The following is a 20,453-nucleotide window of genomic DNA, read 5'->3' on the forward strand; positions in this document are numbered from 1 at the left end:
AATAAGGATTATAAAGATATATAATTTAGGTGGATTATTTTGCTCCTGGTTTTACTCCATAAGAGCAGACACAGCATTGTATCTAGGTCACTTGTTGGCTGCAGGCTATTTGGAATTCCCAGGAGAGTGCACTTGAGAAGGAAATGGGGGAAGCCCATGTAGGTCTGTTCTTGTCTTGGGATGTTCATGTTCTTTGACAATATGGGTTTTGTCTCAGAGCTATTGTTATTAACTCAGGTTATGGCAGCAATGTAGACTTATAATTAGTTTCTCACAGAAAAGCATTTCTAGCCATACCACCCAAAAGAATTCCCCTGTTCTGTATTTTCCTAAACTTTTCTGTCACAGCTGCCTGGACATCTCCTTGAACAAATTTCAGGAAACATCCCAGAAATCAGTATTTGTCTGTGTGAAGCCCATAGCTTTTTAACACCTGGGATAAATGATGCCTCTCCCAGACAACAGCAACAATTCACCCCTGTAACTGCATCCACAACTGGCACTGAAGCGGATTCTCAGACTAAGACAGACCCAAGCTCACTCCCACAAATGAAGAACTTCCTGTAAACAAACCAAGAAACAAAAGCTAAAAATAGTCCTACTCCCTAGCTGCTGTCTGGTGGGGAAATCAGAGCATGAGATACACCTCAATCTGAAGCAGGGAAGATCCAACCTGTATCTATGTGCAGAGGGATGGTCTGCACACTTAAAACAACCTGATACCCCACTGCATTCTTTCTACCCTACCAGACTGAATCCAAAGGTATGGCTGTAGGGATAAAGAACCTCTGTCAATGATACAGCTGCGTTCAAGATTTAAAAAAAAAAAAACCTATTGTGCAACTGTGACACTTTTCCCTCTCTTACTTCAGCACCTGCTGTAGCTCAAGAAGGTGCTGGCACCCACAAAAGCACCAAAAGCATTGCAATACCAAAGCTGAGCTGAGGCCAGGGGAGAGTCTGCACTTCTCTCAGCCTGCTGCAGTGAAAAAGCTGTGCTGGAGGCCATAAACCAGAGGCAGGAAAGGAGATGACTGGATTTCAGAAGGGCTGCTACCGCTGGATGTTCACAGCGAGCCTTGGAGGAAATGAAGGAAATGGCCAGAACTGACTCACCAGGGATGGGTGTTTTACTTGCTCTTTGTGTAAACTTACTGTGCTGCAGTTTCCAAGCTCTCTGTTCTGCTCCCTTCCATTATTACCAAGTTTCTTCATGCCTATATGCACAGGTTTGCATCTGCTTGGAGTAAGGTACAGCTGCTGAACATGCCTAAGGGAGCAAACTAGCTTTCCAAGGAGGGCTCAAGCAGATTATTTTAGTTTAAGAATATGTCAGCAGCTGAACCAAGTTACTGTTCTCTCCTGCTGCTTGCCTGGATTTTGGCATGCCCAGCTGTGTGCTCTGCATGTAGAACTAAACCCAGAATAGTGTCTGGGCAGAGCAGAAAGGATGTGACAGCAGAGGACTTGAGTGGGACAGGATGTTTATGAGGAGGATGTCAGAGTGGGAGGAGTGAGAGGTTAATGTCCCAACTGCCCCTCAGCCGGACATAGCACAAGGCATTCCAGGAAGCAGGAGCACTTCAGGGTACAGGGCCCTCCTCTTGGTGCTGCTGGGCCTCTTTGCGGGGAAGGGACATAGCAGGGCGAGATATATATATATATATATATATATATATATGTATACACACCAAGGAGGTATTTCCTTGAAGGGAAAGGGGCATATTCAGCTGCTGCAGTCTAGAGTTTGGTGGGCTGAGAGACAGTGCAGCCCAATCCCCATGGGATACACACAGCATGGGACAAGCCCTCCCCTGCTCACACTCTGCTGGGTTCCAGACGTGTTCAGGCACTCAAACTCTGTGCAGCAGGCAGAGGAAGCAAGGTATCTCAAGACATGATTCACAAAATCAAACAGAAAACTGCCTCTACAGCTGCTGGAGGTGCCAAGGACAGGCGGAGAAGTTAAGCCCACTTCAGACAATAAGTTGCCCTTTTCTGGCTAGAAGAGGAGCAGTTTTCCAGTCAGGATGACCAACTCCAACCTGCTGCCAGCTGCTAGGAACTTAGAAAATGCAGTGAGATGATGCAATAGCTATTTATTTAATCTCACAGAGGTCTGACACAAAACTAAGAGAGACATGATCCAGAGTCAGCTCCTGGGAATTTGAAGCATCCCTTTCCTTGCATCTGACTGTAAATGCAGTGATGTGGAACAGGAATCTCAGCTGCAGGAGCTGATCCACTCTGCTGAAAAAAGGCACCCACAAACGAATGAAAGGAGTTATTGAAACAGAAGGCAGCAGCAGGCACGAGGATGATTCTGTGGCTGGCTGGGGAGAGTTCTCAGTGTGCCGCTTCGGAGCGGAGTTTTCCTGCCTGGGAGACTCAACGTAGGTCTTGCAGGCAAGGGAGGGTTCGGGATTGCCTAGGTGTGGGCTGCAGGGTTGCTCTGGTGGTTGAGCCAAGCTCCCTCTTTCTCTTTTGCTGAAATCTTCAGAGCACATCCTGGAGGATACACATCTGTAAGCTGCAGGAAATTATTAGGAGAAAAAAAGCAGACTTAGCAAAGAGACAATTCTGGATATCAATTTGAAGAGAAAGAATATATAATACAGGTAATGTCTTCCTCAGCCACCTAAGATAACTCTTTGCGCATTTAGTGATTTTGGTGAGCAAAGACCTATATAATACACCATGGCAAAGTGCACCCTCACATAAATCCTGTATCCCTTTAAGCACCTGTGTACCTACAAGAGACAGAAAGCCCAGGAATTGTAGCTGTGGACTCAGCTTCTTAATGCAGCCTACAGAGTTTTTCTACCCATGGCCTGGTCAATTTCTTCTGAATTCAGGTGTTTCATTAATTTTCATTTATTTGATGATCTTGGATGTAATCCTGCCTGGGATCCTGTAATCCTATAAAGCCTAGGACAACTGAACACTTTTCCTTGAATCCCCAGCTGCCTGCTGGGAGGAAACACAAAGGGCTCACACATGTGAAATTAAGGAGTGGGAAAACAAGAGACTCAGATAATGAAGGAAGCTTAAAAAATAAAAAGCATCTCTGAGTCTTAAGCTGGTCCAGAGACCTGGGCTGGTGGGTCAGCTGCACTCCAGAGGCAAAGCAAACAAGTGCTGTGTCCAAACCTGAGAGGAATACAGTTATTGCAGAATCACAGAAAGTCTGGAACTGAAAAGGACCCACCAGGATCATCCAGCCCAACTCCTGGCCCTGCACAAGACACTGCAGCAATCCCACCCTGTGCCCAAGAGCGTTATCCAAACGCTCCTGTAGCTCTGTCAGGCTGGGTTCTATGACCACTCTCTGGGGGAGCATGTTCAGTTCCCGACCACCCTCTGGGTGAAGAACATTTCCTAAAATCCACCCTAACCCACCCCTGACACAGCTCCAGTCGTTCCCTGGCTCCTGTCGCTGGTCACACAGCAGAGATCAGGGCCGGCCCCTCCTCCTTGCGAGGAAGCTGCAGAATTGCTGTGAGCTCTGACCTCAGTCTCCTCCAGGCTGAACAAACCGAGCGACTTCAGCCGCTCGTCGTATGGCTTTCCCTCCAGGACCTTCACCCATATATTTACTACTGAATTAAAAGAAAAATAAGAAAAAAAAAAAGTGAAATGCCTTCCGCTCGGACGTGTCAGGGCCTGTGGCCGGCCGGGGCCAAAAGCAGGAGCGGAGCGAGAGCCGCCGTGTCCGTCGCGGCCACTCGGCCGCCCTGCCCTGCCCTGCCCCACCGCGGTGCCGTCGGAGCGCGGCCGCCAGCCCCGCACGCCAATCAGGGCGGCCCTCCTGCCTTCCTGTAGGTGTGCCCGGCTCACCTGGAGCCGCGCTCGGCACTCATGACATACCTGCGGCCCCGCGCAGGGCGGCGGCGAGGCGGCGGCCAAGGGGCGCCGGGGGGGGTCTCCGCTGGCCCCGGCCCCGCGATGTGAGCCCAGCGCAGGTAAGGGCGGCCGCCGCGGGCGGCGTTGCCGTATTCCCGGGATCGCCGTTGCCGTATTCCCGGGAGAGGCGCGGGCCTAGCGCCTGATCCCCGCGGAGCCTGGGCCAGGACGCACGGAGGGGCGGCTGCCCCGCGGGGCCGGGGCGGGGGCGACGGGCGGGCTCCGGGAGCGCGGGGCGGGCGGGGTGGGGGGGGGGGGGGGGACGGGACGGGGCGAGGAGGAGAAGGAAGAGGAGGGAGGGCGGCCGACCCACCATTTTAGGACCCGAGGGGGACGAGAGGAGGGATCACTGGGGAAGGCGAGCGTCGCTCCTCCCGCGGCGGGTGCAGTGCGGGCGCCATCGGGGCGCGGAGCCCCTCGGGATCCCGGGCGCCGCGGGAGCTCCGGTACCCCCCGAGGGGACGGCGAAGCGGGCTCCGATCCGCCCGGCCCGGGGCCGCATCCTTGGCGGGGGCTCCGCGCCCCGACGGCAGCGCTCGTCCCGCCCGCCGCCCCCCGCTCCCCTGCCCGCTGCCGGCAGCAGGGAGGGCCCGGAGCACAGGCCCGGTCCCAGGCTCGCCTGCCAAGCAGCAGCGGGAGCCTCTTCCCGCAGAAATGGTGCCTCCCACGCAGGAGCGAGATCCCACGGTGTTCGCCGGGTTTTCAGCTCTCGCCGGGAGCTGCGGCCCGGGAGTCGTGGGGTTGCTGTGCTTGAACTCTGGACACCTCCTTGTTTTCCTCCTTGCCTCGTGACTTTTATGGCCTGTCACGAAGGGAATGCAGAGGAACGAAAGGCGAGATCCTTGCCTGCTGCTCGCTTCCTGCCTCCTTCCCGCAGCCCCGGCCACCGCAGCAGCTCCGATGGCAACCCCGGCGCCCCAACCAACCTGCCGGGGGGAGATTCGGAGCTCCCACGGCTCTCACCTGACCCATCGTCCTCCCGGCACCCATGTTTGTCGTTGCTTGATGCTTCGTTTATTCCCAGATATTGGCTAAGACTGCATCAAACCTGGTAGGAATTATGGGGTCAGAGATCTGAGCTCAGTTCATTGGTGTTGACTTGTTGCAGACTTTGCCAGGGCATTGCTGGATATGGATGCCCGTGTTGGCTTCTCCTGGAGCCGGGTGCCTGTTCCTCCTGGACCAAGCCATATGTGTAATGAGTTGTTGGAAGTTTTGTGACCTGATTCCGTGGTGTTTTGGAGTTTCGCATAACCTAAATGACTTTGAAATGGCTTGGATAAGGGCTTAAAGGGTTGCACTGGAGGGAGGTGGCTTGGTTTGGAGGAATAATGTATGGGTGACCCAGATTTCAGAACTGCACCTGAACTGGGTGAGGAGGAGGCATCCATAATCAGACTTGAAGTTGTAACAAATCTGAGTTCTTCTTAGTTTTTGTTAATGTTAGGAGAGCTCAGCTGGCTTCTGTGTAGGACCTTGTTTTGCCAGGTGGTGGTTGAGGGTGGCATTTCTCCTGTCCTGCCTGTACAGCAGCCTCGTGGTCTGGGTAAATCTCAGTGGGGTATTACGGTCCAGTTGCTTGTGACAGCATGCGACTGGGCTTGAGGTTGATGCTTGTGCTCTCTGAAATAATGGGACACAAATACTTCCTCCGGGAACTTCTTGTGCATCATGGTAGATTTTTACGGTAAGTCTGTTCTGCACGCCCTTTTTTTTTTTCTTTTTTTTCATTCTGCTAACTTTAGATGGATGTTCTTGTGCTTGTTCTGTTGAATTTTATCCTTTCTTATGGTACGTTTATTTCATGTGCTTTCTAGCAGGAAAGAGCCAAATTGTGCTATAGTTTTTGATGATTTTTTTATTTCCTTTTTTTTTCGTTTTAATGTAATCTACTTTGGAGTCTTGTTTAAAATGGGCTGTTTTACTTAATTAGTTTGTATTCATATTGCATTCACTCTCCATACTTATCCCAGGCAAAATTTAAGGAACAGCCCACAAGGGATTTCCAATTCTTAATTGGAATCACATTTTTTTCCAAAGATGTTTGATTCTAAGCGTTTACTTTGCTTTCTTTCATCTGGTATCTTTCCAGTTGATGTTTTTGCTTAGTTACTGTTTGGCTAAATTATCTACAGCTAGTTTATTTCAGTAGTCATGCCTGGGAAGTTTTGCAATTGCTTTCTGCTTTGCAGCTCCTCACTGAGCTCCTGTTCAATCTTTTAATGAAGTACTCAGAAGTGACTTCAGTGCAAATGCAGTTGTGCTCTATTGTTTTGACAATTGGGCTCTACAGAGAGGTTATTTCCTTCTTTCCTGAGGTAATCACACAGTTGATGTTCAGAGTATCAGCCAGTTGGGGACAGATACCTTCACCTGACCCCTGGCAGGTATTTACATTCCCAGCTGGTTATCACTGCATCTAATCCAAAATTCTACTAGAAAAGTACCCAGTCTTGATTTCAAGATATCAGGTGATAGGCTGCAGTGGTTTCTTGGGTAAATTATTCCAATGGCTGATTACCCTCACTAATTTCTTATCTCCATCTGTCTGGCCTGGCTCCTAACCACAAAGTCTTGCTACAAGTTTTCATGCCAGGTTGACATGAAAGCCTGTTGCTGCCAGGATGACACAATCCAACTAAAAGATGGTCTATTATACTGCAAGCCATGGCTATCAGCTGTGCTGAGCTCTTCCTTCTAGAGCCTGGGTGATCAGTGTGGTTTAGAGCAGTGATGGAGGGTGCCTGGCCTGGTGTCTCTGTGCAGGCAGGGCTTCCTGGGAACTGTGATTAAATAACTCATGTTGCTTGGAGCTGGGCTTCACATGATGAGCAGCCCAGCAGCATAACAGCCTGCTGCTGAAGGATCCAGTTCTCATCCAGTCCTGACTGCCATCTCCTGCTGCTTCCCTGGGATCAGCTCTCGTGATCAAGTGGCCTCAGATCAGTCCAGTCACTGTTCCAACTGAATATTAACCCCCCTCCCTAAAGAAAAAAAGTATAGAGGTTGGATTAGCCTGCCTTGTGGCCAGAGCAATTGCTGAAGAAGTGTAGTGTGACACTGCACATTAGAAATGGGGTGAGGGACCACCTCTTCCAACAGCAGAATTAGATGCCAGAGGGAATCACACATTTAGTTCCTATGTTTCTGTGCTTGGATAAACAGGCTGTGATTGCACAATTCCTCTCAACTAGCACTGCTGTTGAAAGAAGCCGTCGTGCCTTCCTGTTGTCATCTCTGCTGGTTCTCTGCTGTGGTTTGTTGTGAGACCACACATGAACCTCTACCACCAGGAGAGAAAGGGCAGGGGATGGAACTCCTTTTGGCAAGGTGAAGAGTTGGTGAAACTAGGAGTTGTCACAAGCATGCCTTACCTTTAAATCTTCATAGAAGTCAGTGTTTCTTTTTGCCTTCCCTCTGCAGCTGACGTATGAGAGCAGCTGGCCTGATTTACTCAGTAGTTTGGTTTAACTCTGTTGTGTGGCTTGGGAGAACTGGGTTTAGCCAGGACTGGGTTTAGGTCAGCTGCTTTCATGTCTTTGGTCAAGAAGTGAGTGTTGAAATTTGTTGTATGGGAAAGAGCATTTAGTGTAAGAAGAAGGTCTGAGCCTTGGCTGTGACACACTGCTGCCTATGAAGGGTTCAGTGGTGCAGAAAAGTTCTAAGTTATTGCAGTCATGTGTTCTGGATGTGAATTCTCAGTGATGAGCAATGTGGGATGCCCTTTTGGGAGAGCTTCATTAATCTTGTCTTTTCCATTAACAAGTGACTCCAGCTTTCTTGCCCTTTGAGTAGAATTGGTTTGCTGAGACAAAATCCATTCCCCATCTATTCTTTTAGACACCATTCCTTCAAGTCCTGTGCAGGATGAGGAACAGAGCTTGTGGTGGGGACTTGTTTTGACCTCATGTTTGGGGGGTTGGATTAAAACCAAGATGAAGTCGGAAGAAGAAATTCCCATGACATTAGTATAAGTTCATTGCAAGGTTAGGGGGAGGTCTATTGGTTTTGATAGTGGGAATAATTTAGAAGAGGGAAGGTGATTACCATGACATGTGTAAAAATGTGCATAGATAAAGAGAGACACATGTGCAAATGTATACAAAATAGAGGGTGTTCTGATGCTAGGAGAGGTTGAGGAGGAGTGGCTGAAGAAACTGTAATTGGATAGCACACAAGGAGGGAACTAAGTTGGGAGGAAGCACAGGAACCTGCTGCTAGGAGAATACTGCATTAAAGCAGAGATGGCCATAAATTCCCTTCCTGAAAACATATCCTTTTTGCAGTGTCACAGAGAAGTGTGTGACATTTGGACACCAAACCACCTTTTTGTGATCTCAGATTGAACACCCAGCTGCAGGCAGGGGCTCAGTGTGTGAGATTGACTGCACATGGCCTTGCTGATGCTCAGAGTCATTAAGCACTGGGGTTCCTAATGCTGATCATACACAGAAATTCCCATATCTCCACCAGGGCCAGGCTGGGGTGGTGCCCAGTGGGATCCACTAGCTGGGTGATCCACTTCATGGGCAGAGCAGAGCTGTGCGCTGGTGAGCAGATCCAGCCTTGCACAGGGTGTGACTGGAGGAGGTGAGGGGAGGGAAAGCTCTTGCTTCATCACCGAATCCAGCAGTAGAGTTTATGAATCCAAAATACACCCCTCTGGAGTCAGGGGAGGGGATTAGGATCCTGATCACGTTAGGGCATGATTTGTTCAGGTTGCAGAAGCCCAGCGATAAGCAGGGGACGTGAGTGTGGGTTACAAGCAGACCTGTAACTAGCTGGACATGATCCCTGTTTATATCTGCCACAAAGTGGCTGCCATGGCTATACTTGCATATTCACTGGATAATAGAAATAGGTGCACAAAGCAGTGTTAAGCTAACACAAAGGCCACTGTTGGGAGAAGAAGAAGATGCTTTGCCTGTGATCTTACTGGACAGCTGTAAAAAATCAGGATGTGTAAGCTATATGGTATGTGTGCTTTACACTCACCTTTACAGGTGTAATGATCAAAGATACCTAGACAGATTGTTTGAATAGCTTAAATCTTACTTGGGCCCTTAAATCTTCACTACAGTTTGCTGTCTGTGATGAGGGGCTCGCGGAAACTTGGAAAGAATAGATGGGAAGATTATAGCTTTCACAGGAAAAAGATACCATACCAGTGCCTATAGCAAAGCTCTGATGCTGTAGCATCAGATGTCTTTAGTGGGTCTGGGCTCCAGGCTAAATCCTTGGATTAAGCCTGAGTTTAGATGCAGAAGTTTTGCTGTAGGTATTCCATAGTGCAGGCATCCAAGGGTAACTCTAGACTATGAAATGTAATCCATCTGCAACATTTGAGTCACTCTTGTTTCTGAGGTGCTCCAAGATCTCAGTCTGGTTTTACAGGTGAGGGCTGCCAGGCTGCTGGTGAAGTAGTGAAGGTGCAGTGTGTCTATTTCCATTCTGTTGCTGGATTTAGGGGAGAAAGTGTGTTCTGAGTATGCTGCCAGCTCTTCAGAACAGGAACAGTGCACAATATTTAGAACAGTGAGGGTTCAGTCCTGATGGTTGGTATGGCTCATGGCTCAATTAACCCTTCTCATTGTTGTTCTCTTTTTCTGTGATTTGCTTTGCACATGAAGATATTTCAGGCTTGAGTCTGGATACAATAGAGCTGGTAGATCTTACAGTGCTTTGAGAATGCTGCACTTTTCTCTCCTTTCTCTACTCCTCCCCACAAGACTGTATAATATCCTGAGTTGGAAGGCACCCACAAGGATCACTGAAGTCCAGCTCTGAGGCAAGGTGTTTTCTCCTGGGAGGGCATGTCCCAGGTACAGGCAAGCAGAATTTCAGGATGAGCAAGGGGGGGAGCACTGGCAAGGCTGCAATACAGCACACAACCTTGTTGTGACTCTGTAGTGTGACAAACCGTGGGGCAGAGAGAGGATGCTGTGGGGAGACAGGCAAAGGGAAGTGGGACCATCCCATATTTTTACAACAAATTACAGGTTGTGGCATGCTTTCTTAAATGTGCAAATGATTGAGGCAGATGGGTTTACCCCTCAGGTCACACAGTAATTTCTTAACAGCAACTGGTGATGTGTATAGGGAATACATGACTGTATGTCACTCTCTTCCCTGGGCACAGCTGGGAAGAGGGAATATTCTATCAGGGCATGTGGGGAAGGCTGAAAGGGAGGCTGTAGGGTGTTTCTGTAGGGACAGGGTGAACACTGCTTGTTTTGGCGCCATCTGGGAAGGCAGTCGTCCTCTTGCATCACTCCTACAGTTCACCTTCTCTTCTGCCCCTGCACAATGAGTAAACTGAGCTGTTTCATTTTGGAGAGGGCAGAGAGAGGAAGACGAGCAATTTGGAGGTATGCTGGAGCAATGAAATGTGCCTTATCCAGAAAGAGCAAGGCCAAGCATGCAAGTTATGTCATTGTACTGTGTGCTCTGTCACAAGGGAGGGTCAGGGCTGTGAAAAGCAGCTAAAAATTTTCTGTGTGTCTGGAAGAATCATGACAGCTGAATTGCCCAGTGGGTGTTATCCACAGACATTTCTTTTCATTCTCTATCAGCATTATTCTTCATTCTCTACCAGCATCATTTTTGCCTATCCAGTTGCTGAGTGGGTGATAACAGTGATATCAGACATGAAAATAAGCATCTGAGTGTAAAAGGGGAAAGATGGATTGATTCTGACTCTGATAGTCATAGCCAGATGACTTTAAAAGAGACCAGAACAAGAAGAGGTGAGATGTGCTGCATTGTGTATGCAGTGAAAACTGGCATGATCAGAAATCTCACGTTCAGCAAGGCAGTGTGGAAGCAAATCTGCCCTGTAACTGCATTTTATTAGAATGTTGCCTTTGAAAGCTTAATTTAAAAGGTGGCATTGTAAAAGGTTTTGTTGTGATTGCTAAAAAGAGTGAACAAAGTGCACTGAAAGGTGAAAAAAAGGTATTAAGTGATGTGGGAGACAAATACAGAAGTGTCAAGCAAAGCACTTCCAAAAACACCAGCTTGGTTTTAAACTATGGTTTGGTAGAGAAATACAGTTTTGTGTTTCATGGGAGCAAGAAATAACTGATGCTCTCTGTTATAAGTTCATAAAATTGATGCAATTGGAGAAGGGGTCTCCCCTGAATGTGAGCACAGTGAGAAATAGACATCACATTCTAATAGACATATCTGACATGTGGAGTGGGGCTTTTGCTGACTGGGCAGTGAGACTCCTCCAGTACAAGTGTGGTACCAGAATGAGCCAAAACAGCTAAGTATGTACACTACATTGTGGGAAAAATCTCTATTATTTGTAGTAAACAACTTCACAGCACAAAAGGAAAATATCTTAGTAATGTGTTTTGTTATCTGGAAGAACTTGGAGGCAAAAAGACATGGAAGGAAAGAACAGAGTGAATGGCTGATATATTTTTGTTGGGGAAAGGATTGCTTAAATAAGACTTTGCTTATGGTTGCAATCAGATATGGGGTTTATAACAGGCCTTTGTATATTCAGTACACTGAGTGGCCACTCCCTGCCTAATCCTCAGAGTATGTCTGGGAGGTAGAAGGGTTTACTATTACCCCAGCTGCACAGATGACCCTCAGACAGGCACAAACTGCTGCAAACAGCTAGAATATAGAATTGGAAATTCTGCTGGATAAGGCCATTCTTGGTTGCCCTAAAAATATGCCAAAACCAGTATGCCAATCTAAGTCTTCTGTAGAGACTCCTTTTAGTGAATGACTGCAGTGGGGCACTGTAGGAAGGAGAGCCCCCAGTATCCTAATGTGTTCCCCTTCCAGCCTGGATTATGTTACTGGTGATAACAGCTATCCTTTGTGGGCCCCACTGGCTTGAAATTTCTAGTGACTGCACCCATGTTTAACTGCTCATAAGCCCTAGCGGTGAGGAGAGGCAAGGTTTAAAACAGCAGGATGCGTCTTTGCCACCTTCTGTTAGGGCAAGTGCAGGACTAGCCACAGGTTTGGAATGCTGGGGTATTCCCCATGTTTGCATTGAAAGCAGCAATGGCGTGTCCTGCTGTGGGGATAGCTGTAATTGCACCTTCGCTGGCACAAGTGGAAGAGCTGAGGTGCTGGCTTCAGTAATAGGCAGCAAAGATCTGTGATGAAAGCTGGGTTCCTCAGGTGCATCAGTCTGGCAGAGGTTAGACCAAATATTTCATACAGGAAGGTGTTTGGGGAGAGCTCTGGCTCTTCCCTCCTTCTTGGGCATGGCCCACTGACAATCCGAACTCTTCCCCCTTCAGGCTCTCTGTTGCTCTTAGCTTCCCCAAACTACAGTGGTCACACCACATCATACCCTTTGCTGTTACATCCGGTGATGTTTTGCAGTGCTTAAAAAAAAAAAAATTTGCCCCATCCCAAGTCCAGTGAACTCCTTTAGGTGACTGGAGGAACTCTGCTGCATCTTATTGACCTTGGCAGAGATGGGACGTTTATGTGTTTGTTTATGCCCCGCTGATCAAAGCGTGTTGCAGGTAATGGGAAGGTGAAGGAGCCGAGTCTCCGATTTCATTTGCCTGGTGCCTATGGCTTCCTGGGGGAAGTCTCTCATGGGTGGGAAGGTATGCACTAGCCCCATTAGAATATGCCATCCACGCCTGTGTGGGCCGGGAGACACGAGTACCAGCTCAGCCAGAGCTCTCGTTTTGCGACCGTGTCATAAAAAAACGTGAAGGAAATTTTATCGGCTTGTCTTTCCACTGTTACTCACAGGCCACTGTTAAGTTGTCTCATCCTCTGATTTTTCACTGCCGCACTGAATTCAGGAGCTTGGGGTGAATTTGAGGCACACAGACCTTATTTTACTCAGCATTGTCATCTAATAAGGAGGAACCTGGGAGGGGAAAGAGAGAAGTGGTGTTACATGCCACAGGGCTGAGCAAAAGGAAGCCATAGACCAGTCAAGAAGAGACAGAGTTGATGTTTTCAAAGACTCCCAAAGGGCAATCTTAGGATCCTGGTTGCTCAGCTAATATCTGAAGATCATGAAGCCAGCAAGGAATGCAATTTTAGAGAATCTGGAAGGGTGGTAGTGGGAAATGGACTGTGCCCCCCTCATTCATATGCAGAAAAATGAAAATGGAGGGAGGAAGGATAAAAATATCTCTAGTTGTTCCTTATGCATTGAAAACTTGTTTAATTATTAAAATTGGAAAAATATTTTAATTAATACATCAAAGAAATGTTAGTAATATTTCCGAACTGGTATAAAATGAATGCTTTAAATTAATCCACACTTGGAGGTGTACTGCCCAATTTTTTTTTTTTTTAATTTTTATAATATGCTGTTAATGACAGTATTAGGAACTAATGATAAATCTTGACTACAACATCTGTGGGCTGTAATTACTACTATAAACCTTGAAATAAGGTAGTACTAATTGGTAAAGCTGGTTATAAAAAGCATTTTCTAAGACTGATGTATACCAGTAACTGCAAACCCCTGATTTATGCAACTTTTCACAGCTTGATCTGAAAGACAAGGTCACAAGAATGTCTTCCCCTTCCCTTCCCTTGGGAGTATTTCCTTGCTAGACTTTGCAGGTGGTTTGAGGTTTCCAGGGCTTTTCTGAGGATCTCCTACATGTTGTTACTTGTTTTCAGAGTTGGTCACAGGGGCTGTCTCCTAATTCATGTCTCTTACATGTAACATCCCCTCAGAGCCAGCCCTTTCCTATGGGAAGAAGGCTGGCTGTGGCTTCACTGGAATGGCAGTCAGTGGCAATAATGAGACAAGGAAACATAAAACCATAAAAACAATAGCTCATTTGGAAATGGTTGTGGATCCAGTTGGAATATCCTGCTTCCCCTGGTGCCTGCCTCTCACCTGGGAGGGCAGCAGACATGTTCCTAGCAGAGGGCCAGGACTGAGTGTGTAAAACCCCCCTGCTCTGCTGCTGCTGGTGTGTGTAGGCTGCCGAGGGAGCATCTGGCTCTGTGTGCAGAGTGCTTGGCAGTCACGCACGGAGAGCCACCTACGCTGGAGTGGCAGGCACTGGCCTGTGGATCCTGGGTGTGGTTTCACCAGAACATAGGGCTAAGTCCAGGTTTGTGCTTTCCTCCGCCTGCTTTGCTGCCCAGTCCTGTGTTCTTGTCCTCCGGTGCAGCTTGTACAGCTGCTCTGGGGTCCCAGCACATGGAGGGCATGGACCTGCTGGATAGAGGAGTTCTGCTATGAAGACATGCTGAGGGAATTGGGATTGTTCGGCCTGGACAATAGAAGGCTTTGGGGTGACCTCATTGTGGCCTTCTAGTGCCTGAAAGGAGCCTGTAGGAGAGATGGAGAGACTCTTGGCAAGGGCCTGGAGTGACAGGACAAGGGGCAATGGCTGCAAACTGGCAGTAGGTTTAGATGGGATATTTGGAAGAAATTCTTTGCTGTGAGGGTGGTGATGCCCTGGCACAGGCTGCCCAGAGAAGCTGTGGCTGCCCCATCTCTGTCAGTATTCCAGGCCAGGCCGGATGGGGCTCTGAGCAACCTGGGATAGTGGAAGGTGTCCCTGCGCATGGCAGGGGGTTGGAATGAGGTGGGCTTTAAAGACCCTTCCTACCCAAACCATTCTCTGATTCCATATATAACTACTGCAGGGAGCTGTCAGATTTACCTTTACTACTTATCTTTTCTCCTGTGTCCTACCTTTATGGCTGCTCGCATCACCCTGCTCCTGGATTGTTGTTTTTTTTTAGCTCGACAACTCCCTGAGATGCCTCATACATAGTCATGTGTGCACTGGCATGAGGGAGATGTTGGCAGCAACCTGGATACATAGTAAATTGGTCTGTTCTGGATTTCAGGTGTTCTGGATTTTCAGGGTGCTATGTCAGGTCTTAATTGAAATTTATTAAGATCCAAGTGGAATTGAAGAAACTCTTTTTTTCCTTTTTTCCTTTTTTTTTTTTTTTTAAGGAATATAGTGTAAACAAATGAACTTTGCAGGATATCTGCAAATACCTAAATTGGGCCTGACAAATTTGATTATTCATCTTTGTTAATCCAGTTATATCACAGTGTATTTCACTGCCCTTTTTTTTAGTTTCTGGTAGCCATGTAACTCACTGCATTAGCCCTAAACAGTCTGCATTGTCATGAGTCCCAACCTTTGAAAAACAGGGATCAGGCAGAGAGGGAATGGGGAGTTGCCCTTCCTCTCCTTAGTTACACATTAAGGTTTAGGATTAAGAAATTACGATGAACCTAGACAGCGAGATTTAATTCTTGCATCCTACTTAGTTTTTCTGGCCTTTTCCATACCCATTAAAGGCCATACATCCATTTTTTCTTAATTGTAAGCCAAAACTCTCACATAAACACATGATTCTAGGAAGTAGGACTGTATGAGAAACAAAAAATGTTGTGATGTGCACAATAAACCTCTGCCAGTTGGCCATACAAGCCTTAGACCATGAGGAACAAGAAGTTTTCTGTGAGTTCACATTAGTACCTTCCTATTTAGCACCCACACGATTCCTGTGGCTTTGGATGTGTGAAGCTATTTTTCCACGAGGGAGAGGGAAGGGGTCCCCGCTGCTGCTTTCCCACATTTGCATTTCTTATAACATTTTATTTGTATCTAATACTTTTTGCTTCCAGTACCAAACTTGTCTCATGGTAGCTTCTTCAACCTAAAGACACCAGTTAAATTTCCAAGAAAAAAATAGTTTGTTCCCTGAGAAGCTGGGTTAGGGGAGGGTTGTACCAAAACTTGTTTTTCCCACATCCCTACATCCCTTTTGGATGGATTTTTTTTTCTTTCTTTAGCTACAGTTTTCAGTACAAAGCTCCATCTCTGCTACAGTATTGCCAAGTATTTTTGTGATTTGATTGCGATACAAATCTCATAGCTTTTTAAAATAAATCTCATTGCTGGAGTCATAAGGTAATTAAAACTGATATGGACAGCTAAGGCTAAAAATATGCATTCTGAGGGCACGACACAAAGATAAATGTGTGGTTGTGTTGTTGTGGTTGCTATCTCATGGTATTCTGAATCCAACAATTTTTTATTGTTCTCTCCAATTGATGATAGAATATTGAAGCCAGAGAACAACAGTTTTCTGCTGTTGTTATGGCTGATGACACTGTACTATCACTACCATGAAAAGTGCAGGTTTTTGGGTATTTTAGCATTTTTTTAGTTGCATAGGATGTCTTTTACCTATTGATACAAAAGCAGGATTTTGCCAGTATATTTATGCCTGGGTATATATCAGTGTTTAGCTTGTCAGTCATCCCACTCTGCTAAAATGTTCCAGCTTTATTTTCTGTGGGGCTCTGACAGCTACCAGAAATCTGACAATTTTCCAGGTGGAACTTGATCTGGCTGTGAAAGAGGTTATATTACCTGTTTGCATCACACAGGATAACTTTGGAAGGCCTCTCTGCAGGGCAGGACAGTTTGTCCCAGTTCAGTTTGCTGAATATTGTTCATCCTTATCTGCCTGTAGCTTAACTGTGCTCAGAATGGGTACAGGTTACGCAAATGTCTCCACTGCAGGCTGGACAAGGCCAAGCTTTCAAATGTGTTTCCAGGTCCTTTGATGTCTTAAGGGCATTTGCATCTGTCAGAATGGTATGGTGCAAACATGAGCCTTCTTTAATCTGGGACTCAAAAACAGCAACATGGGATTCTGGCTCACACGTCCATAGTGTAGTGAGAGACTCTGAGATTTCTTTAACTGGAGAATCTGTCCCATGAAGGTCTTGAATCATCTTGCTCAAAGAGGAACTGAGAACTCCTCGGGTTCATGGCAGACATGCCATCTAGGAATGTGTACAGCATGCTGCTAGCAGCCACCTCTGCATAAAATGTCACAGGGAAAAGTAATTTGGAAAGTTCTTGCCTCCTTTTGTGCTCCAGATGTTTCCATCACTTGTGTCTCCATCCCCAGAGTTTGTGGAGAGACCCGCACAGAGCAACTTGCAGTGACTCAATACATTACTCACACTTACTGGGAATTCTGCTGTTTGCCAAGTAGTGTCAATTATCTTTCTGCTGAACTCTAGTAGTGAGAATCACACACTGTTTCTTATTTATTTTCATATTAGAAAACTGCAGAATATCAAGGCTTACCCATTACTTTTATGAATATGAACTTAACCTCTGCTTAGAGTGAACTGGGTTTTTTGCTTTACAGGTGACCCCATTTTATCTTAAGAATGAATCACTTTTATTGCATCTCTGGGAAGTGCAATGTACAATCCAAGCCACATTCTTCACTTGCCGTTTGCCAAATGTTCAGTAGCAATTTCCAAGATGAAATTGTGTTCAACCTAAAATTATGTTTCTCTGACACTTTTTTTTGTTAGCATTAAGTATTATAATCTACTTAAATAGCAACCAATGTAAGAAAAGTATGGAAAAGTACCTTTTTTTTCCCCCCTCAGTTAGTGAGTCATTAGGCTCAGTGTATCTTGAGCGTGCCTATGATGAGTGAAAGCTGCAACTGGGTGTGTTAAAACTCGGGCAAACTCTCTGCACTGGTGTGACTGGGAGGTCTCACCTGTGTTTCTCAAGCTTCAGTAGCAGCTCAGATGCATTTTCCAGGAGATGAGGTGCTTTTGGCAGCTGTGTTTTGTTCTCCCCTGCCTAAGACACCTGAGGCAACTCCTGGTTCCCAGAACATTACCAGCACTTTGTAGCGCAGCACTAGGCTCCACATTATTTTGCTGTTTTAGATCATCTTACTTTCCTTTAAAGTCTTTTCCTTCAGCAAGCTCCTACTACTCTCCATGCCCTCAAAGCTGACTCCACATTACATTATTTCCCTCCTTCCTTCTTATCTCTAGCACCCTGTGTTATCTCTTCCTGAGTTCTGACCCCCCTCCTTCACCTCCCTTGATGGGTTGTACAGCGATAGAGCAGCCCGGGGTGGTGTGTGAAGATTGGTGACTATTTCTTTGCAGGGAAATATGTGCAGTGGGAATCTCTCAGATGGACATGCAGCTGAGGAAGCCAGCCTAAGCATGGCAGGACTAGCTGAGGAAATATAAAAATTGGGGCTTGTGGCAGGGCAAACTTTGTGTTTAGTTTCCCGGGTGTCCCACCAAACTGTGTCCAATGTGTGGCTTCCTGTTCTGCACACTGAGCTCTGGATTTTGTGAGGAGAAAGGCTGGCTCTGAGCTGATTCAAATCATAGAATGATAAGAAATTGGAAGTGACCTTAAAGATCACCTGGTCCCAAACCCATCTGCTGTGGGCGGGGACACCTTCCACTAGCCCAGGTTGCTCAGAGCCCCATCCAACCTGGCCTGGAACACTGCCAGGGGTGGGGCAGCCACAGCTTCTCTGGGCAATCTGTTCTAGAGCCTCACCACCCTCACAGGAAAGAATTCCTTCCTAATATCTAACCTAAATTTCCCCTCTTTCAGCTCCTTGTGAAGTGTACCTGAACTGTGTGACCAAGATGATTTAACCAAGCTGAGATAGCAGGAAAAGACTCAGGGCAGCCTTGTTGTTTTTTGGGTGGGTGTTAGAGCCAAACACGAAACTCTTTCCTGCCTGAGCTGCAGTCCTTAAAGCCAGCTTTGGCATTTCTACACCACGTTGTGGCTGCACCAGCAAGGATAAACCCAAACTAGGGACTACTTGGGAAACCCTTTGTTTCAATGAGAAAAAGGGTGTCCTTGCCCATGCTGCTCAAACATTATCGTGAATGCCTTTCTCCTCTTGCTGCCAGAAGCTCATGGCTGCAGCTTGGGCCAGAGCAGCTCCATCCCCGTGTCACAGGGCAGGACTTTCTCTGCTGGGAGCAGCCTGTGCGTGTGAGCTGCTCCATGGCCCGTGACAGGGGAGCAGGATGGGGAGTGGGGCCGAAGGCAGCCGGGTGGCACCTGGCACCATGTGGGGAGGGCCAGGGTGGCAGGCAGAAAGGTCCATCTCTCCCCACTTTTGGAGGAGGAGGATCTCTGGACTCCACTTGTGTTTAGCCTTGCTTCCTGGCTAGCCAAAGGGCTTGTCTGTGCTTGATAGTACTTGTTATTGCTCCTTTCTTTGTTGGAGGAGGGGGGGAGGGAAGGTGAGGTACTTTCTATTTAAAACCAGAAGTGTTTGTCATCTCTGTCCAGGTGAATTAACCCACAGTGGAAGGAAGTATGACATTCATGTTGCCTTTTGTAATCTGGGAAAGCTGTGGATGGATTGTGCCTTTATGCTTTCACTGCTGTCCTTTTCTTGCTCACCAGGCCACCTCTTTCACCCTTCTCCTCTCAGATTTTGTACCTGTGACTGCAGCAGGACCAAGCATTGCCCCTCCGTTTTTGTGCTGGCATGTGGCCAGCTGCTCCCTCTCACTGTTCCAGCTTGGAGGGGTTCTGTGCACCCAGAATCACCTAAAAGCTGAGTGCATGGGAGCTGAAGTCTGGTGTTTGTAGGCCCTCTCTAGAGAAGAGCTGAGTGTCAGGGAACATCAGTTTACCTTGTTTCACAGCAGAGCATATGAGGGAGGGATGGCCAGCTGATCATCTGATCAGTGAGAGATGTAAAAGATCAGTAAGCCCCAAAAAGGGAAACAATGAATTATCTTTGAGAGGTTGTATATCCTGCCTAGTGTCAGAGGCTTGATAGGTCCTGTGTGCTGCTCTGTCACATTATTGGCCCTGCTGAAAATGCTAATTGAGAATTTGCTTTGGGTAGCTGAGCTCCTGGGAGTCTCCTGAGTCCTCCTCTGATGGAGCAGTGTCTTGGTTTGGAAAGACAGGTGCCTGCTAAGGAAGGCAGGAGCCTCCCCTGAAATGGAGAATGCAAACCCTCCCCACCCCTCTGGATTGCTATGAATTTTAAATTAAGGGGCTCTCAGGCAAAAAATATGGGAGCAGAAAATAACAGTCCTTTAATAGGGAAGGAAAAAAAAATAAAACAATGCAATACACTAGAACAACACTGACAGAGTCAGAACACAACCTGACACCCTATGGGTCAGGGTGTTGGTAGTAGTCCAGTTGAAAAAGTGGCTGCAGTCTTCCTGAAGTGTCAGAAGTGGTTCTATTGGAGCAGGGGGGTCCTGTAGGAAAAAGGGTGTATTCTTCCTCTGCGGATCCGTGGAAGAAGAAGCAGCTGCTGTTCCTCTGGGGAATCCAGTGGGAAGCCATGCTGGTGTTTCAGAACCTCGGGATTATATCTGGGTAGGAATGCATGGTTCCTCCCTCTGGGTGGAGCATCTCACAATTGGATGTAATCGTTCTTATCAGTCATGCAGTGACATTCAATAGCTTGTTATCAGCAGATGTCCCCTGCCGAGGGAGGAGTGATTATGATCACTCAGAGAGAGAGAGAAATGGAGAATTGCCCACTTGACACAAGACAACTGCCATACAGATGGTAATAGAATACCTCTCGCCTTGCAGTCTGGAACAAACAGACCTGCATTGGGAGTTTAACATGACTCTGCTCCACAGGCACTCTCTTCTGGTAATTACTGGGCTGTTGTACATAGCCGCTCTGCATGCGAAGACTACAGGCGCTGTCAGTCTTGTTTTGTTATTTCCCCTTCCATCTCCATGAAATCTTTATTGCAGACGTGTCTT

General features: G+C 47.1%; 1 protein-coding gene across 1 annotated transcript in view; it reads left to right on the forward strand.

Annotated features, from left to right (window-relative positions):
• Positions 1 to 2,274: 2,274 nt before the first annotated feature.
• The window catches only part of ARHGEF5 (Rho guanine nucleotide exchange factor 5), a gene marked incomplete at its 5' end in the record, with an annotated part of 35,388 nt that continues 17,209 nt past the window's right edge, over positions 2,275 to 20,453 (forward strand). Inside the window, 2 exons of the mRNA XM_084205452.1 lie at positions 2,275 to 2,393; positions 3,635 to 3,962. Of these exons, the coding sequence (XP_084061578.1) occupies positions 2,275 to 2,393; positions 3,635 to 3,962 (447 nt within the window). The remainder of the gene's footprint in view (positions 2,394 to 3,634; positions 3,963 to 20,453) is intronic.

The sequence above is a fragment of the Fringilla coelebs genome (assembly GCF_963513975.1).
Source record: "Fringilla coelebs genome assembly, chromosome: 5".
Lineage (NCBI taxonomy): Eukaryota > Metazoa > Chordata > Aves > Passeriformes > Fringillidae > Fringilla > Fringilla coelebs.